Below are 17,882 nucleotides of genomic sequence, written 5' to 3' on the forward strand. Positions count from 1 at the left end.
AGGAAGACCTATGGTTATACCATAGCAATTTTAAGGATGAGGTAATTTGGGGAGAGTGGAAAAAGCAGCAATTAATTGAAAGTTTTCAATGCAGTTTATGTATGCTGCAGTACCTTCGCTGACGCCCAGAATGCTCTGTAAAAGAAACGCCTGCTACCTGTTGTCCTCCCGGGTTAATGTGGCGTGTAATGAATGGTATAGAAATACCATTTCTGTCTTATCCCAACTTCAGAGGCCCTTACATCCTTTCCCTGGGATCCAGGCGGCTTGGAACAAACGAAAAAAATTCTGTGAAACAGCCAAGGGCCTAGGGAATCAAGTTTCACTAAGAAAAAAAATAGAAGGGCCGCGATTAGATTAGGCAAGGTGGGAAAGTGATATTGGCAGGTAAAGCGTTGGAAAGTTACAACTTTGGTTATTTTTTAACCGGCGTCCTACAAACGGCCCGCAGGTAGGTGTCTCACTCGCTGACTTGAAAATGAACTTCAGGTTTCATTCAGTTGGGGAGACTTCATGCTGGATCTGAGAACCTGGCGGCGGTGCCCCACCTCACCCTCTGGGTCCCCAGGGGGCATCTTCTGGAGAGCCGGACTGTCCGGGCAAAGGCGCAGGGAAAGCCAGGAGACCCGGGGACGGGGGACGCGAGCCCCGAAAGCAAACACAAACCCGCCTCGCTCCCCGTGGGTGGAACCTCCCCGGCCGCGAGCAGAGCGGGTGGGGGCGGCGGTTCCCCCGGCGGAGGAGGCACAGAACCGCGCGCACGAGGTTCGAGGCGCGCGGCGAGCGCGGCGGCCGCCGCCTCCTCCCCTCCCCGCCTCCGCCGGCGCTGCCTCCTCCCTCCGCCCGGCTCGGCCTCCCTCGCTCCCTCCCCTCGTTGCTGGCTCCGGCGGCGGCGGCGGCGGCAGGCGGGGAGGGCGTGCGCCGGCCGAGAGGTGTCGGCGACGAGGAAAGGGAAGTTTCAAGTGGAAGGTCGTCCGTCGACCGGCGCGTCCTCCTGCTCTCCTCCGGCAGCATCATGGCGGAGCCGAGCGGCTCGCCCGTGCACGTCCAGCAGCCCCAGCAGGCGGCTCCGGTGACAGCGGCGGCGGTCCCGGCGTCCCCGGCGGCCGCGACAGCAGCGCCGGCCCCGGCCCCGGCCCCGGCGGCGCCCGCGGTCCCGGCCCCGGCCCCGGCCCCGGCCCCAGCTCCAGCTCCGGCCCCGGCCCCGGCCCCAGCCCCGGCCCCGGCGGCGGTCGGCTGGCCCATCTGCAGGGACGCGTACGAGCTGCAGGAGGTTATCGGTCAGTGCGGCGGGCGCGGCGGGCCGGGTGGGAGGCGCGGCCGGGGGCGGGAGGGGGCGCGGGATGCTGGGCTCGCCTGCCTGCACGCCCGGGAGGCAGAGCGGCCGCCTTCGGGGCCTACCGGCTTCAACAGTTTTTTTTTTTTTTTTTTTAAATTTATTTGTTCGTCTCTAAACGCTGGTGCTGCAGGAGGCGGCGCGGCGGATGTGACTCGCACTGCAGACCAGCCGCATGCTGCAAACTTTTATCTCGCAGATCGTCGGGGCGGAGGAGCCGGGGACCGGCAACGTCGCCGCATCTCCCTCCACCCGCGCGCCGGGGCCGCAGCCCGTGGCCGGTGGCCACGCGGGTAGGCAGCCGCGGGAGGGGTGGGGTTGCGGGGGCGCCGCCCTGCGCTGCCAGCGCCCCCACCTCGTGCCCCGGGGGACTCTGCGGGCGCAGCCGCGCCTCTGCTCCCCAAGCTCCGCGCTTCTGCTCCTAAGCAGCAGCCTCTCGCCTTGGGTATCTGGGCTGCGTGGAAGTCGCGGAGGCCCAGGTTCTTACTCAGGGCCGGGAGGATGCTGGCTTCCCCTCCCTGACAGCCGCTGGTCCAGCCCGCCGTGCAACCTGGCTCTCCGCGCCGCCTGGGTACCCGCCTCTCTCGGTGCCGGGGCGCGCCGCGCCGCCTGCTGTCCAGCCCGGCCGCCCGGGAAAGCAGGCGCCCTGGCCTGATGCCCTGCACCGGGCGATGCTTTCTTCTGGTACAGGGCCGCGCTCCAAGGGTGAAACCCGAGGCTGTCGGTGATCTGCTCCCTGCCTTCGATGCCTTCTGGTGGGCTCACAAGTATCACTTTATCTTACTTTTTTTTTTTAAAACCTGGCAAAGTCGACCGGCCAGAAGCCGGAGTTACTTTTCCTTGGGCCAAGCACGTAAAGGGCCAGGAGATTTGTGTTGACCCTTCACTTAGAGCCTTCCCTATTGGGTCATCCTGTTGGAGAGGCTTGTTAAACCCAGTCAGGGAAGCCTCTAGGTCAAGTGCGCCCTCAGCTAGTAACCTTACCGGTGCTGGGATGGGATGCTGCCATCCCACATCTTGATAGTTAAGGACGGCGATGAAAAAGGAATTCAGAATATTTATCTTAAATGCTTTTTTGCTTTTCATTAAAAATATTCTTCAGCGGGCCTTTATCACTTGCTACAGTGTGAATGAAGCATAGTGCAGAATGAAATTATATATATAGTAATATATATTCTGCCTATCATATTCATATATATATATATATATATATATATATATATGAGAATATGATAGGCAGAACATTTAACCTAGGGTATAAGAGCTTCAAATAACCTAAAATGGCATCTCTACATAAAATTCTTTAAAAGAAATCCCAGACCTTTCATAACTTTTGACCAAAGGCTTTCAAGGGCAGAGTCTTGGTCACTGCCTGGATTAAATAACGTAAAGGGTGTCTGAAAGCCTCGAGTATTCAGTGAAAATCCCTTGAACCGGCATATAAGCCCTTTCATCTCCGGTTTTACTGCCTACCCCTCCCATATTCTGCTTATATTAATTGTACCGGGACTAGTCAGCTGTCCGAGGACACATCTGGTCTTCCATTCCTTGCCTTTGCATGGCTCTTCTCTAAGTTCCCATCTTGGGAGTGAAGCCCTCAGCTTCCAAGGCAGGCACAGCGCATGTGGCTGAGGCCAGGTACTGCGCTTCTTCTGCTCCTCTTTTTACACACCTCATAGCATGTAACTCCACAGTTTTTATTTTCTCTACAGACTCTGAGGGCCTACTGTGTCTTAAGCATTGTGCTAGGTGCTCACAGTATAGACATTAATAAAAATGGTCCCCGCCCTCAGGGACTTCAGGTCTTCATGTAAATGATTCTGTAGGATGTGGGGATGTGAGTACTGGGAGAGCACAAAGGAGGGAGTGACTGCTGAAAGAAGGAAGCAGAATATTCCACAGAAGACCGTGGAATTTGAGCCAGATTTTGAAGTCTGACTAAGCGTTTGTCAGGTGCTTTAGTATTTCTGTTGCTGTCCCCCCTAATCATCTGTGAACTTAAGGGTGGTCTTATTTATCTCTTTGTAGGGATGGTCCATAAAAGTTGGGTGATGCTATCTACCCCATAGGTTCCCATAGGGTTGGGACCAGAATTTACTTATAACCAACTTATGTGCTTATTTTGTTAATTAGTAGGGTTAAAATGCAAGCTTTGTCTTTTGAAAATGTAAGACTTTTAGTTAATCAGTTTTGTGGACTAAGGAATAAAATCTTATTTTTGTTTAATTTAAGTGATGGTGTTAATTGCATGGCTTCTTTCGCCTTGCAGTAACAGCATTGCTAATTATGGTTGGTCAATTTAATAATAATGAAAAGAAATTTACCTGAGGAATTTGAGAGCAGAAACACCTGCTCATCACTTCTATCCTGATTTGTTCACTGTCGCACTGGGAAGCGCTTCTGAATATTTTAAATTTATCTAGCTCAGTTGGTTTGAGAGTCATCCTGATACACAGAGATTGTGGGTTTGATCCCCAGTCAGGGCACATACAAGAAGCAACCAATGAATGCATACATAAGTGAAACAACAAATCGATGTTTCTCTCGTTCTCTCTAAAAATCAATAACTAAACTTTTTAAAAAAACTTCTAGCCCAGCCGGCATGGCTCAGTGGTTGAGCATTGACCTATGAACCAGGAGGTCATGGTTCAATTCCCAGTCGGGGCACATGCCCAGGTTGCCGGCTCGATCCCCAGTCGGTGTTCAGGAAGCAGCTGATCAATGATTCTCTCTCATCATTGATGTTTCTATCTCTCTATCCCTCCCCTTCTCTGAAATCAATATGTGTGTGTGTGTGTGTGTGTGTATACACACACACACACACACACACACACACACACACATATATATATATATATATATATATCCTAAAATAAACAAATAAATAATTTTATCTCATATTTTGCAACTAAAAGAGATGGCTGATATGGAGGACATGTTATTGAAAAATCAAATTGTTGAAATAGGATTTTGTAAGGGTAATGTTTATAGGGAATTGCAAACCCATTTCCATTTGGTGTGTAATGCTAGTTCAGTAATTAAGAGTGAACTGTGGTTAAGCCCTTTTGCTTAAACATTACACGCAAAAGTTAGTAGTTCAAACACTGAACCAGTCTGGGCATGAATGTGGGTGGACAGCCTTTGCCTCTCCCTGCCATACAGCAGATGACATCTGATAGGGCTGCAGCAGTGTGAGCTGTGACCAGGAGGAGGCTCAGGTGTGCGTGAGCAGAAAGCCAAGGTGCTCGCTCGAACTTTCCAGCGTGGCACAGCGTACTTTTTCTTCATTTCCTTCTGGGCAGAGGTTGGGGCCCCAGGATTAGGAGAGAATAGGTTTGCTCACATCCAAACAAAGCAGGTTCAGTTGTTTGACTTCTGTTTTAGAAAAATAAACACAGGATTTTGCAAGTCTAAAAATAAAGTTTTCTCTTTGTTGTATTGTTCTTGTGTGGTAAAAGATCAATGGAGAATTTGTAATGCTCTTAGGGGTAATCTAGTCAGAAAGTTTTACATAATCGAGAAATGATTAAAATCTGTGGGAGGGAGCTTTTGACTTAGGGGTTAACAGTGTTGTGAAATTATTAAATTTTCTTTTAGTCGTTAGTATTCTTGTCTTTGTAGATTTCAAACATTTATGTCTGCTGTACGAGTGACTGCTTTTCGGAGGCTTTCTAACCTATGTATACTCTTCAGGCTCGTTAATCTTTGTTCCTCACCTCTCCCCCCATCTCAACTTCAAATTCCTTCTTTAGAAGTATAAGGGGTACCCAAAGATAGGCCAACTGAAAAGTTAATTTGTTGGCGATATTGCTTCTATCACCTTGATTCGCTAAACAAAGAAGATAAGGTGAGTCATCTAAATGTTGACTTGGGCATCCCTAATGGAATTGAACAACCTCAAGGAACCTTGCTGTCAAAGACTGGTAGTCATTGCAGTATCAGTTTCTGTGTTTGAACGAGACAGTCCTGACAAGGGCTGTTATCTTTGCTGATTTTCCTCAGAGAAACCATAAATACACCTGTGCCTCATAGTATGTTTGATTTTCTTAGATTTTTTTTTTTGCAGAATGAGCCATTCTGTAGTTTTGCACTTGATTTCTCAGCGTTGTTTCACTTTTGTCCTGGATAGTCATTCAGAATGATTTACAAGTAACACCTACTGAATTTCCAATCCTAGTAAACAAAAAGAATTTGGTTCCTAGGCTCCGAGCCATACGTTGAGGAGGGGGCCTCCGGGTGCTTTGTCCCATTCTCTCCTCTGAGGCTATGCATAACCCTGCAGGTGTGTTTTCCTCCGGCCCAGGCCATAGACATATGGCCAACTCTGTAAGGGGCAACAGCCTTCCTTCCCCAAACGAGACCTGCTTTGCTCTGCGCCCTCAGAGTTTCTGTGGAGTTCTGTGGTGTAGGGCTTGGCTCTGGTTTTATAGATGTTCTGGAGGGATCTTGAGAGCAGTAGGAGCCATACTGGTCCCAGTTGTTTCTGAAGGACCTCAGAGGGCCACAGCACCGAGTGTGTATTCTGTGGCTCCCCGGTCCTTTAAACTGCGCTTGCTTTGCTGCTGCTGCTAGTTTGTTAGTTTGGCTGTTTTTATTTATTTATTTATTTTAAATCTTCACCCGAGGATATGTTATGTATTGATTTTAGAGAAAGAAACATTGATGTGAGAGAGAAACATTGAACAGTTGTCTCCTGTCGGTGTCCCTACCGGGGATTGAACCTGTAACCTAGATATGTGCCCTTAACCAGGAATCAGACCTGCAACCTTTTGGTGTACGGGACGACCCTCCAACCAAAGGGGACACCCAACCAGGGTGGCATTATGTTTTTTTATTTTTAACTAAAAGAGGCTTGAGATGCTTGGCCTAAGACAGGGCTTTTGATTTTCATATTATTTCACTTTTTTTTTTTTTTTGTAAAGAGAAAAATGTATCTAGAAATACCCTTTTTGTATTTTTTAAATCATTGTGGTAAAATATGCAGATATACATAGGGTTTACCATTTTGACCATTTGCTAAGTGTATAGTTCAGTGGCATTAATTGCATTCACAACAAAAATGCTCTTTTGAATGTACTGTTCAAACTACCACGTGCGAAAAATCTCTAGGGTAAGAAGAAACTTATGGTAGAATTACTGCCATACTTACTTTATTTATGCATTTGATTTGTGACTGGTAACATGACTTTCTCCCTGACTCGGATAGTCTGTTGTAGGCTACATTTTTTTATTGTATTTGAGAGTAAATTAAAACATTGCGGGCTCTGGAGTCAGACGGCCTGGTCTATTTCATATCTTGGCAATGGCAGTCATTGGCCTTGAGACCTTGAGCAAATTACTTAGATGTGTCTGCATTCAGATTCCTCATTTGTAACACGGAGCTGATAAAAATAGGGTTGTGAGGACCGAGAGAATGTAAAGCACTTAGAATAGCGCCTGGCACAGTGAGTGCGCTCAGTCAGTCTTCGCAGTAACTCCTATAAACCGCACCTGCTAATCAGATTCAGGCTATCACGAGGGAACACGGTCTGTCTCTGGCAAGGCTTGGGAGTGGCTTGAAGAGGTTCCTGCGCTCAGGTCCTACCCGGGAGGAGGCGGGAGGAAGAGGGAGCCTGCACTCTCCTCCTTCCGGTGTGTGGCTCGGAGAAGGCGGCGTTCTGGGTGGGCCCGACTTCCCCAGGCACCTCTGCACCTCAGCCGTGGGAGGAAGCTGGAGCGGCCTGCGGAGCTCCTGGCGATTTGGCCGGCTCCTGGGTGTAGGTGCCAAATGGCCCTCTGACAAGTGGTGAGAGCATCCTGCGGGAAGGTTGCTGGGAGGACCAGCCCATCATGAGTGGGCTCTCGGAACAACCTGCTAGGACTGCACTTTTCTCCCGCCTCGGAGGCTGCCATGCTGGCAGGAAATGCTGCTGACTGAAAGAAACATCCCCTGGCCCGGTGAGGGAAAGGACGGGCATTCGTCTTCAGATAAAGTCATCACTGTGGCTCCCCTTTCTCCTTCCTTCCCTCTCTGCTTTTCCCTTGGCTTATAAATATTCTCAAGTCTCTCCCTCTTATCTGGAACCACAAAAGGGAACAAAACAAGACACTCTTACTACTCTTTCCTCCTCAAGCTACTATTTTATCTCTTTCTTTCCTTTCACAGCTGAGCCCTGGAAAGAACCTCCCATTCACTTCTCAGCCCACAGCCACCTGGCTTCTGCCCTTTGCTAAGAAACCAAAATTGCCGTCTCCACAATCGCCATGACCTGCCTGAGGCCAGAGCCAGTGGACGGGCAGTCCTCCCTTCTCCTCTCTCTGTGGGACTTGGCACCATCTGTCCATTCTCCTCCTTTCCTGCCTGGCCCTGCCCCAGGGCCCACTTCTCTACCTTCCACCACCACCCACAATGCCAAGGGTCTCCCTGATCGTTGGGTTGGTGTGCGGGCTTCCTTTTATAAGTCTTTATTTAGATACTAGAGGCCCAGTGCATGAAATTCATGCACTGGTAGGGTCCCTAGCGGCTGCCGGCTGGGTACTCCCTCCCTACCCCTGGCCGGCCCCACCCCCTGGTCGAACTCCCAGACAACTCCCGGTCGAGGGGACAATTTGCATACTACGCTCTTATTATATAGAATTCCACAGAACTTCATACTCAAACTCACTGTCTCTCCATTTGTGCTTCAATCTTAGTTCTACTCCTTCAACATTCTCCACCTTTCTTAAGACCCTCGGGCGCGAAACAGAAACATGGTCATCCTCCACTTTCCCATCTTCCTCTGTCTCCCACATCTCATTGGTCATCAGTCCTAAATATTTTGCATATTTGAAACATTGCCTCTAACTCTTCCTCTTGGCCATCCCCAGTTTAGTGCAGGCCCTTATCAGTTCTTATTTGGAGTATTGTAATAACTTCCTAACCAGGTTCTTGTCTCCATTCATGCTTCCAGCTCTAGTATGCCTGGCTCCAAAGTGATGCTGCTGTGCCAAACTTTTTATCAGTTACCCCCTTGAGTGGCTTTCCCATCATCCTCAAGATGAACTCTAAGCCCAGTGTGTAAGGCTTTTTGGGAACTGTCTCTGACCTCCCTTTCCCATCATACCTTGTCATTGCCATTCTCAGCACAGACCCCCAGCCAGTGGGAACCTTGGCCGTTTGTGAAATGCTTCATGCTTTGCTAGCCTCTGCTGGGTAAGTGCTCTCCTGCTTGGAAGACCATTCCACTATCCTTCCCTTTCGTCTTCATCTATTTAACACAGAGCTTTGTCTCTCCAGTTGTCTCACCTTTATTGAGGTATAATATGCATGTGGAAAAGTGTATGCATCGTAAACGTGTAACTTGATACGTGTTCTTAAGTTGAACACACTCTGATTGTGGCTCCCTTTTAGGACTGGGAGTAAATGATCCCTCTTCACAGAAACTTCTTCTGCCCTTGAGCCTCCTTTGCCACTGCCCCTTGCTCTGTTGGATATTTCACCCCCTGATAGTGCTCACACTATAGAGTGTCCCCCCCAAAAGGTATGCATATACTCTGAATAATTATAAAGGCATTGTTTATTAAAATACATTTCATTTTCAAAATTGAGCTATCAGCTATTAAAGTGTATATACTTTTTAAATTACTTTATTGATTAAGGTATCACATATTTGTCATCAACCCCTCCCCCCCATTCCCATCCCAAACCCCGCCACATGCATGCCCCCATCCCCCTGTTGTCCGTGATCACTGGTTAGGCTCATATGCAAGCACACAAGTCCTTTGGTTGATCTATCTCCCTTGTCCTCACCCTCCCCTACCTTCCTTCTGAGGTCTGACAGTCTATATACATTTTTTGGGACACCCTGTATATGAAAATTGTTTGCCTGCTTGCCCATCCTGGCACTAGATGTTAATTCTTAATTCCTCCTTGAGTACGGCATCCCTTGCCTCCATGCTCCACACCCCATGTTAAGTGTCCAATAAGTGTTTTCTGGATGAATGTCTGAATCAGGGGTCCTCAAACTTTTTAAACAGGGGGCCAGTTCACTGTCCCTCAGACCATTGGAGGGCCGGACTATAGTTTAAAAAAAAAACTATGAACAAATTCCTATGCACACTGCACATATCTTATTTTGAAGTCAAAAAACAAAACGGCAAAAACACCCGCATGTGGCCCGCGGGCCGTAGTTTGAGGACGCCTGGTCTGAATTCTGGGGACAAATCCTCCCTCCCTCATTGTGGGAGAGGAACATTGCCCGACTTCTAAAAATTTGTCTCTGTGGTTCCTGAAGATTTGATCTTGTCCATGGCTAACGATAATGCTGATTTAGTTTCGTTTGGGCCAATCAGCTTAAAGGGCTCTGTAGAAATTAGTTCATTAATCCACCCAGATCAAGAGTAAGCACTTTGAGTGCTTCCACCTGCCTGTGCTGTGCAGGCAGGCAGGCAGGCAGGCAGAGGCCTGGCTTTCCGGAGGTCATCTGACTGTGAGGTGGCCTCTCTGGATTAAAGGAGCCGAGCTCCCTGCCACCCCACCCCCACCAAATCAGCATTCATTCATTTATTTTACTTTTTCCATCACCATGTATCCCCTCTGTGCCCTCTTCCACCTCCACCTCTGCAATCACCACACTATTGTCCATGTCTCTGAGTTCTCTCTCTCTTTTCTTTTCACCACCACCACCACCACCACCACCACCACCTCAGAGCTGTCCGCCTATAGAGCTGTCCTTTCTTTCTTTATTTTATTGATTTTTTTTTTTTTAACAGAGAGGAAGGGAGAGGGATAGAGAGTTAGGAACATCGATGAGAGAGAAACATCGATTAGCTGCCTCCTGCACACCTCCTACTGGGGATGTGCCCACAACCAAGGTACATGCCCTTGACCAGAATCGAACCTGGGACCTTTCAGTCCACAGGCCAAAGCTCTATCCACCGAGCCAAACCAGTTAAGGCAGAGCTGTCCTTTTTTAAGTAGCCCCATGCCTTCGCTTTTGTGTATGTATTTATATATAACAACCGTGAGGAAGTCTGGGGGGCCCTTGTTGGGTAGAAATCAGGACTGCTGGAGAAGATCAGGGGTACCGGTGAAACTCAGGAGCAGACTATCAGGACAAGTGATTTTCACAGGGTATGATGGCAGGGGTTGCATTTTTGTAAATGACAAATGACCAAGGGTGATAGGATATGCGTGGTACATGCTAAACCATAGAACTGGGTCTTTTTAAGTGAAAACCAATCTAATAGGTGTTGCAATTCCTTTATGGTTTACTTTTTTGGGGAAACTTATTTTCCTATTTCAATAGAATCCTCCATGTAATCATGTGAGATTTTACATCGCTCTGCCCCTTCGCCCAAGGACAGCTTTGTTGAAATTATACCAAAACAACTCCAAGATGGTTGAAGTAATTCAAGTGTTTCAAGTGTTTCTTTTCTCAGATCTGCTATCCATTGGTCAAGTTTTTGCTACTAAATAAGAAATCAATATATTGATTAAAAAGGCATTTTACATTTGGCTTAACTGGGAAGCCAAGGAGAAATGGCAGTTCTTTAGAGAATGGATTGGCAGTGCTTTAGCTCTAGAATTGATTTAGATAAACACTTTGGAATCTGATGTGAGTAAATGCTGACATATTTCATGTTTCTTCTCACTTGCCAAACAGTTATTTGAGAAGAAAGGCTGGCTTAGCTTTAAGAAACTTCTTGGATATTGAAGAGTGAGATGAATTGACCTTTTAAGCTGATTGTATATTTTGAGCTATGGGAAAACATCATTTTAAGATAGTTTTATTTTCAAACTTCTAAGTAAGTGGCATTTATTATAATGCTCAGAGGCCTGGTACTGGGGGTGCTCATTCAGTTCTTCCGTTAGGTGAAAATAAATATTTTGGTGACATTTATAGGGTTCAGGTTTCCCAACCTTTAGGCACTAGTAGAGCTGGTTACCAGAAGAACTGGTGTGGTGAGTAGGTTTGATGGCTTTCTCTCATATGAATGAGAGATCTTCATATGGGGTGTATTTTGAAGCCAGTGACTTGTGACAATTCTGAGACTTCTCACAATCACTCTATTGATGGTTGACGTCCTAGAAGAATTTGTGATCTTGTTTTGAACTGGTAGCATCAGTTTGTGCCAGGGTTTGTAACAGGGGTGTTCCAATTGCTTTTGTTCCTGGCCTGTTTAGTTTGGGGGTTGAAAAAGTATTATATTTTTTGGATTAGTGCCTATTGACCTATCTTGTATTGCTTACATTTTAATTTGAATTTTCTGGTTTGTTCATTCTCCCTTCCTCCTTCTCTATGGCAGGCCCTCCCTCCCTCACTCCCTTCCTCCCTTCCTCCCTTCCTCCCTTCCTCCCTTCCTCCCTAACTTCCTTCCTTCCTTCCTTCCTTCCTTCCTTCCTTCCTTCCTTCCTTCCTTCCTTCCTTCTAACTTCCTTCCTTCCTTCCTTCCTTCCTTCCTTCCTTCCTTCCTTCCTTCCTTCCTTCCTTCCTTCCTTCCTTCCTAACTTCCTTCCATTGGCAGTGTCACCATCCCCTTGGCTTAATTGTGGGGTGACTCTAGAAAGCAGGGGAAGAGAGTGCTTGGAGGAAGGAATGAGTGGTCTGTGCTGGCTTTTCTAAGTCAGCTCCTAGGTGAGGAATGGCATAGAACATAGAGGGATACTGAAATTTAATTTTGGAAGGGACTGAAGAGAAAATCCATTCCTGCTCCTTTGCTTTACAACTGAAGACCCTAACATTCTAACTTGAAGTAATTTGTCTGTTGTCCAGAAATCCTTAGAATCTTCTCAGGCCCATGATTCCTACCTAGTCCACTATTTTCTTCTACTTAGACCACATTGAGTTCTCACTGGTGGGAAGGAAGAAGTTAGAAAAGTATCGACTCGGTGAATTTTATAACTACCATTTTAATAAAGCTAAAAATATATCTCTCTGGGAATATATTTACTGTGTAGATATCATAGTAAATGTCTTATTTACTCATTTAGACATACTAAAATTATATATATATATATATTTCCTTCACCAGGGCATGTTTATTTAACATGTAAACCAGGTGGTATATAAACATAAAATAGCTTCATTCCAAGCTTCATCTTTTGTGTGGTTTGTTACAATACTGTATTTTTAATCTATGGTTATAATCTGTCAGTGCGGAAAAGGAGTGGGTGTGTGTGTGTGTGAAAGTAAAAGGCTGAGGAGCAGCAAGTTGAGAGTGAAGAAAGCACGTGAAGTAGATGAGCCTCGGCTGATCATTGCTGGAGCCAGATCCCTTCTGCCAGGCTGATAACTTTCCACAGTCAGAGTGGCAACAGCATTCCTATCAGACGGTCTAGTTCCACGCTGTCCAGTGCGGTAGTCACTGGCCACATGTAGCTATTTAAATTTAAGTTAATTAAAATTAAATAAATGTGGGGAGGGGAGAGGGGTGAGTAGGCAGAGCACAGAGTATGTTTAGGGCAGTGAAACTACTCTGTGATATTATACCGTATTTTCCGGCGTATAAGACCCCTGACTTTTAAGAAGATTTTCCTGTGTTAAAAAGTCGTCTTATACGCAGGAAAGTACGGTAATAATGGATACGTCATTATACATTTGTCTAAACCCATAGAATGTACATGCGTGAACCCCAGTGTACTAGTAAACTGTGGACTTTGGGTGATAATGGTATGTTGGTGTAGGTTCATCACTTGTGACAAATGTACTGCTCTGTGTGTGGGATGTTGATAATGGGGGGGCTATGCATATGTGGGGGGAGGGGATGTATGGGAAATCTCTAGTTTCAGTTTTGCTGTGAACCTAAAACTGCCTTAAAAAATAAACTCTTTAAAATAATTAAATAAAATACAGTTCCTCAGTTGCAGTAGCTACATTTCAAGTGCTCAATAGGCAAATGTGGCCACTGCACCGAGGAGCTGTATGTTACTTATTTCCTTTTAAGTCTGTAATTCTCATTACTCTACAAGGTACTTTATTGGGTAGTGCAGATACAGACTGTTTCTGTCCCCACAGAGCGTTCTGTTAGACAGCGCCTGGTGGTCCTTTCTCAGAAACGTTCCCGAGCGGACTAAACGTCACCGTGGCGGCTCTGAGTGGCCAGAGGCCACCTCCTGATGATACGCGAAGGCAGGGCCACTGACCTAGAAGTGCAAAAAGAGGTCAGGCCGTGCTAACCTGATTAAAAAAATCATCTTTCGTTTTCACTCTGAGCTCCGTTTGAAAGCCAATTGATTCATATTTTCAGAAGAACAGTCAATCCTTTCTGTGTGTGGTGAAACAGACACCCCTGTTGACGTAGGAAGATAGTTACGAAGCATGAGTTTTTATCTTACCCACTTAACTCATTCTGGGGTACTGTGATTACAGTAAACACAAGAGACTCCTCCCAAATGAAATCTGGTATTGTCAGAAGTATCAAAATGTTATATTTTCTTAAGAAATCCCTAAAGAGTCTTGGGGTTGGATATGGTAGACAGAATCACTTTAGTTTATCCTCTGTGGTGCTGTGTAGAAGGAACTGACGAGGGTTTTTAAAAAAATGAAATTTCAAAAACGTTGTGAAATTAACTCTACTTCGAAAAAGTAATACGTATATCACTTAAACCATGTGTTTGAATCATGGTTCTTTCCTTCCTTTGAGTTTAAAACATGTTGGTGTTTGAGTACTTAAAAGATGAATGGTTTAGCCCAAGCTATATATCACAAAGTAAATAAAACATCTCATATTAAGTCAGTACCTTAATAGAAATTCAAACTCAGCAATCACTGTTTGGGCAGGATACCTGCTTTGTTAGGAAAGGGAATTAATAACTGAGGGATGAAAAAAAAAAAATCTGTGTAGGGAGATTAACTGGATTTAATTTGGGGCAATTCAGGAACAGTCTCTACTTTCTCACATTTAGCGGCCGTGGGTGACTGGGGCTGTGAAAGAGAATGTTTTACTCTGTAATCCTTTCTTATTTTTCCTTGTAGATGCCCTTTCAAGTTTCTGGAGCCCTAAACCCAGTGCCTGACCTTCATCAAGGGTTGACGTGGAAACATTTTTAATATGGCATCTTTCCTGGGCATGTGGGTGGCTGAGATAGGGCTGGGAGAAGTGTTTCTGTGTAGTTTCAAGTTGTGATCATTAGGACAAACTTACTGTTTTTGGCATAAGGCAAGATTGGAGCTAGGTTATTTGTCTTTACTAAAATAAATATTCATCGGTTGTTTAAAAAGTGACAGTCTCTCAGGCTAAGAGATAATGAGCCTCCCAGTTTATCCATAGCCATCTTCCTGTTTCCATAGAAGCAGCAAGACTTTTTTAAGGGCTATAATTTCATGTCCTGTTCTTTAATGCCCATTAGAAATATAGGCAGCTTTGTAGCTTATATATTTGCTTAAATAGTTTTAAAGGTAAAGGGGGATAGCTGATGTGCAGTCACTAGAATAGGTAAAAGTTGCCTGGCCAGTATGGTTCAGTGGACTGAGTGTTGTCCTGTGCACCGGGAGGTCAGGGTTCGATTCCCTATCAGGGCACATGCTCCCATTGCAGGCTTGATTCCCACTAGGGGGTGTGCAGAAGGCAGCCGATCAATATTTCTCTCTCATAGCTATTTCTATCTTGTTCCCTCTCCCTTCCTCTTTCTTTAAAAATCAATAACAACATTGTTTTTTTTTTAAAGAATAGGTAAAAGTTACAACCAGGCAGTTGTCCTGCTGTGCTTTTAGGTGATAGCTCATTTAGTTTCCCAGGTTAAGAGTGAATTGTTTTCAGTTGTATGTTGTTGTTTAAAAATTAAATATTTCTTTGTCTCTTGGAGCTACTTGGAAGTAAGAGAATGACAAAAATATGAAGCGTGATCTTTATGAAGGATGACTGACTTTAAAACTTACTGTATCACAAGTTATCTATACTAATGAAAGGGTAATATGCTAATTAGACTAGACATCTTCTGGACATCTTCCAGACATCCTTCCAGCAAAGCCACGGTGGCAGGAGCTGAGGCAGAGGCAGTTGGGACGATCAGGCTGGCAGGGGAGAGCAGTTAGGAGCGATCAGGCCAGCAGGGGAGGGCAGTTAGGGGGCGATCAGGCCGGCAGGGGAACAGTTGGGGGGAGATCAGGCTGGCAGGGGAGGAGTTGGGGGCAATCAGGGTGGCAGGGGAGCAGTTGGGGGGCAATCAGGCCAGCAGGGGAGAGCAGTTTGGGGGTGATCAGGCCAGCAGGCAGAGGCAGTTAGGGACGATCAGGTTGGCAGGCAGAGGCGGTTAGGGGCAATCAGGCCAGCAAGGGAGCAGTTAGGGGCATCAGGCTGGCAGGCAGAGGTGGTTAGGGGTGATCAAGCAGGCAGGCAGGCAGGCAGGTGAGTGGTTAGGAGCCAATGGTCCTGGATTGCAAGAGGGATGTCTGACTGCCGGTTTAGGCCCGATTCCGAGGGTGCAGGCCAGGCTGAGGGAACCCCCCCTCCTCCCGTGCACGAATTTCATGCACCAGGCCTCTAGTTATATATAAAGAAGTATTCTTTCCTTCAAAAGGACCTGGTGGGAGAGAGTCCACTTATACTTTATAGTTACATTTTATTTTAAAGTTGAAAAATTACCCATTTCTATCAGCCCTCCTGTGAAGAAATGGGACTGATTTTCTAATGTGACATTAATTTGCTCTTCAGATGCTTCCAGAAATGTTTTAAGCAGTTGTGGCTTTCCTGGAATAATTACTCAACATTACAAAATGACCCTAGCCTGAACAGTGCTGTTAGTTGTTTAAAGTCAGTGTTGTTTACACTTATTTTTAATAGATTCAGCATCACTACTTCATTGAAGTAATGAGATTATGCAGGACTGATGTTTGTAGATGACAATGAGCTGTTTGTCTAGAGGTAGAGACAGCAAAAGCAAAAGCAAAAGCTGGTGGTAGACTAAGAGGATGAGGAACAGCATGGGGGATAGGATTCCAAAATCAGATCTGTAAGCCAGAAACAAGACGGGATATGAAAGACAAAGATTAGCCCATTGCCTCAGACCTGAACAGGAGTAGGAAGAGAAGAAGAACTCAGGGACATGTCCAAGTTAAAAAATTCAGTGGTTCAGCAAGGGGTCAAGGCAAATAGGGGCAATTAATTTCCCCCCTCAGAGAGTTTTAGTGGCAGTATTTTGTTGAGGTGGGTACCTCATTTGAAGCTTTGCCTTCAAGGGTGCCTCTGACATCCTGAAAGCCTCCTTTCTCTGAGTATGGGTTCTGATGCTCTCCGTATCAGCTGTGGACAGTATAGCTGTGTAACAAACCACCCATTTATTTGCTTACAATTATGTGGGTTGGCAATTTGGGCTTGGCTTGGCTTGGCTGGCCAGTTGTGCCGGCCTCACTTAGGGCAAGTCCTTGGCTAGCTGGGCTGGGGGCGGGGCCTATTTTAAGATGGTCTTACTTGTGTGCATGGTGGTTGGTGCTGGCTGTTGGTTGACCCTATCTTTCCACTGATTCCTCATTGTCAAGGAGGCTCGCCTGTAGTTTATTCCTTGTTTGTAAGCAGTGTTCCAAGATAGCTGGAGCGAAGCTGCAAGGACTCATGGGGCCCAGGCTTCATAGTCACACAGTGCCCCTCTGCCTCATTCAGTTGGTTAGAGCCATCCCAAGGCCAGCTCAGATTCAAGGGAAATGGATTCCCACTTGTTGGGAGGAGTGGTGGGATCACATGGCAAAGGGACACTGAACAGGGATGGGAAGAATTCTTATGGCCATCTTTGCCAGCTCACTACCACAGCAGCCTTATTTAGCTCAAGGAGGATGCATACACATTCTTAGTCGCTCATTGAACTTTTGGTTTTTACTTGTGATGGGGGAGCTAAATGTCCAATGATCTTTCCCTTGATTGCTGTAGTGTGGTTGATTGTAGGTTTCATAAACTAATTTGTCGTGTGCACTATCCATCAGAGTGATTTTCACTCGAAAAGTGACTTTAAAAATGTTAACTTGTTAAAAAATCTAAAGATGTTGATTCTAATGTGACATTTGAAGGGTGCAGGTGTGTGTGTGTGTGTGTGTGTGTGTGTGTGTGTAATGCTAGTCCTTTTTAGCTTTGAGGTGTTTTACTGCAGATTGACCTTCTTAAACCCCAACAACACATTAAATATATAGATTGTTTGCATGCATATCTGATTATTTCTCCTGCCACCTAGAAGTTAGTGAAGTAGAGTTATCACAGCCCTAGAAATAACATCTATGCATCAGTTTTTGGGTAGATTGGTGCTTAGACAGCTGTGAACATTTCATTACTTTGAAGTCAATCCAGCAACATTTCACTACTAGGTATTTGGTCAGTTTTTAAAAAAAGAATTGCCAGCCTAATATTTATTGACAGAATATGCCCATTTTTCTTTAGTTTATCACATACTACTGGAAGAAATAGAAGGGCAGGAGATGTGCAAATATGCCATTTATTTAGTTGCAAAGTTTCTGGTAAAAGCCCTGATAAAACATATGCTTTTAGATGTGGGAAGAGTATTGTTATCTTTGGAAATTTACAGATTTAAAAGCTGTGACTCTCCCTTTATTTCAACAAGGAAGACAGATCTGTGCATAGGTTAGAATTGTGGAGTGCCCTT

At 45.9% G+C, this 17,882-nt stretch overlaps 1 protein-coding gene across 2 annotated transcripts in view; it reads left to right on the top strand.

Moving 5' to 3' along the window:
• Positions 1–510: 510 nt before the first annotated feature.
• Positions 511–17,882, top strand: part of STK39 (serine/threonine kinase 39) — a 274,586-nt gene continuing 257,214 nt past the window's right edge. The window contains exon 1 of one of the 2 annotated variants that reach the window (XM_079783234.1): positions 511–1,280. In XM_079783234.1, coding sequence (XP_079639360.1) covers positions 1,016–1,280 — 265 coding nt within the window. In that variant the 5' untranslated portion in view covers positions 511–1,015. Of the gene's footprint in view, positions 1,281–1,311; positions 1,630–17,882 lie in introns of those variants that run through there. The other variant, XM_079783235.1, reaches the window with a different exon arrangement.

This window comes from Cnephaeus nilssonii (genome assembly GCF_951640355.1).
Source record: "Cnephaeus nilssonii genome assembly, chromosome: 10".
In the NCBI taxonomy this organism is placed as follows: domain Eukaryota; kingdom Metazoa; phylum Chordata; class Mammalia; order Chiroptera; family Vespertilionidae; genus Cnephaeus; species Cnephaeus nilssonii.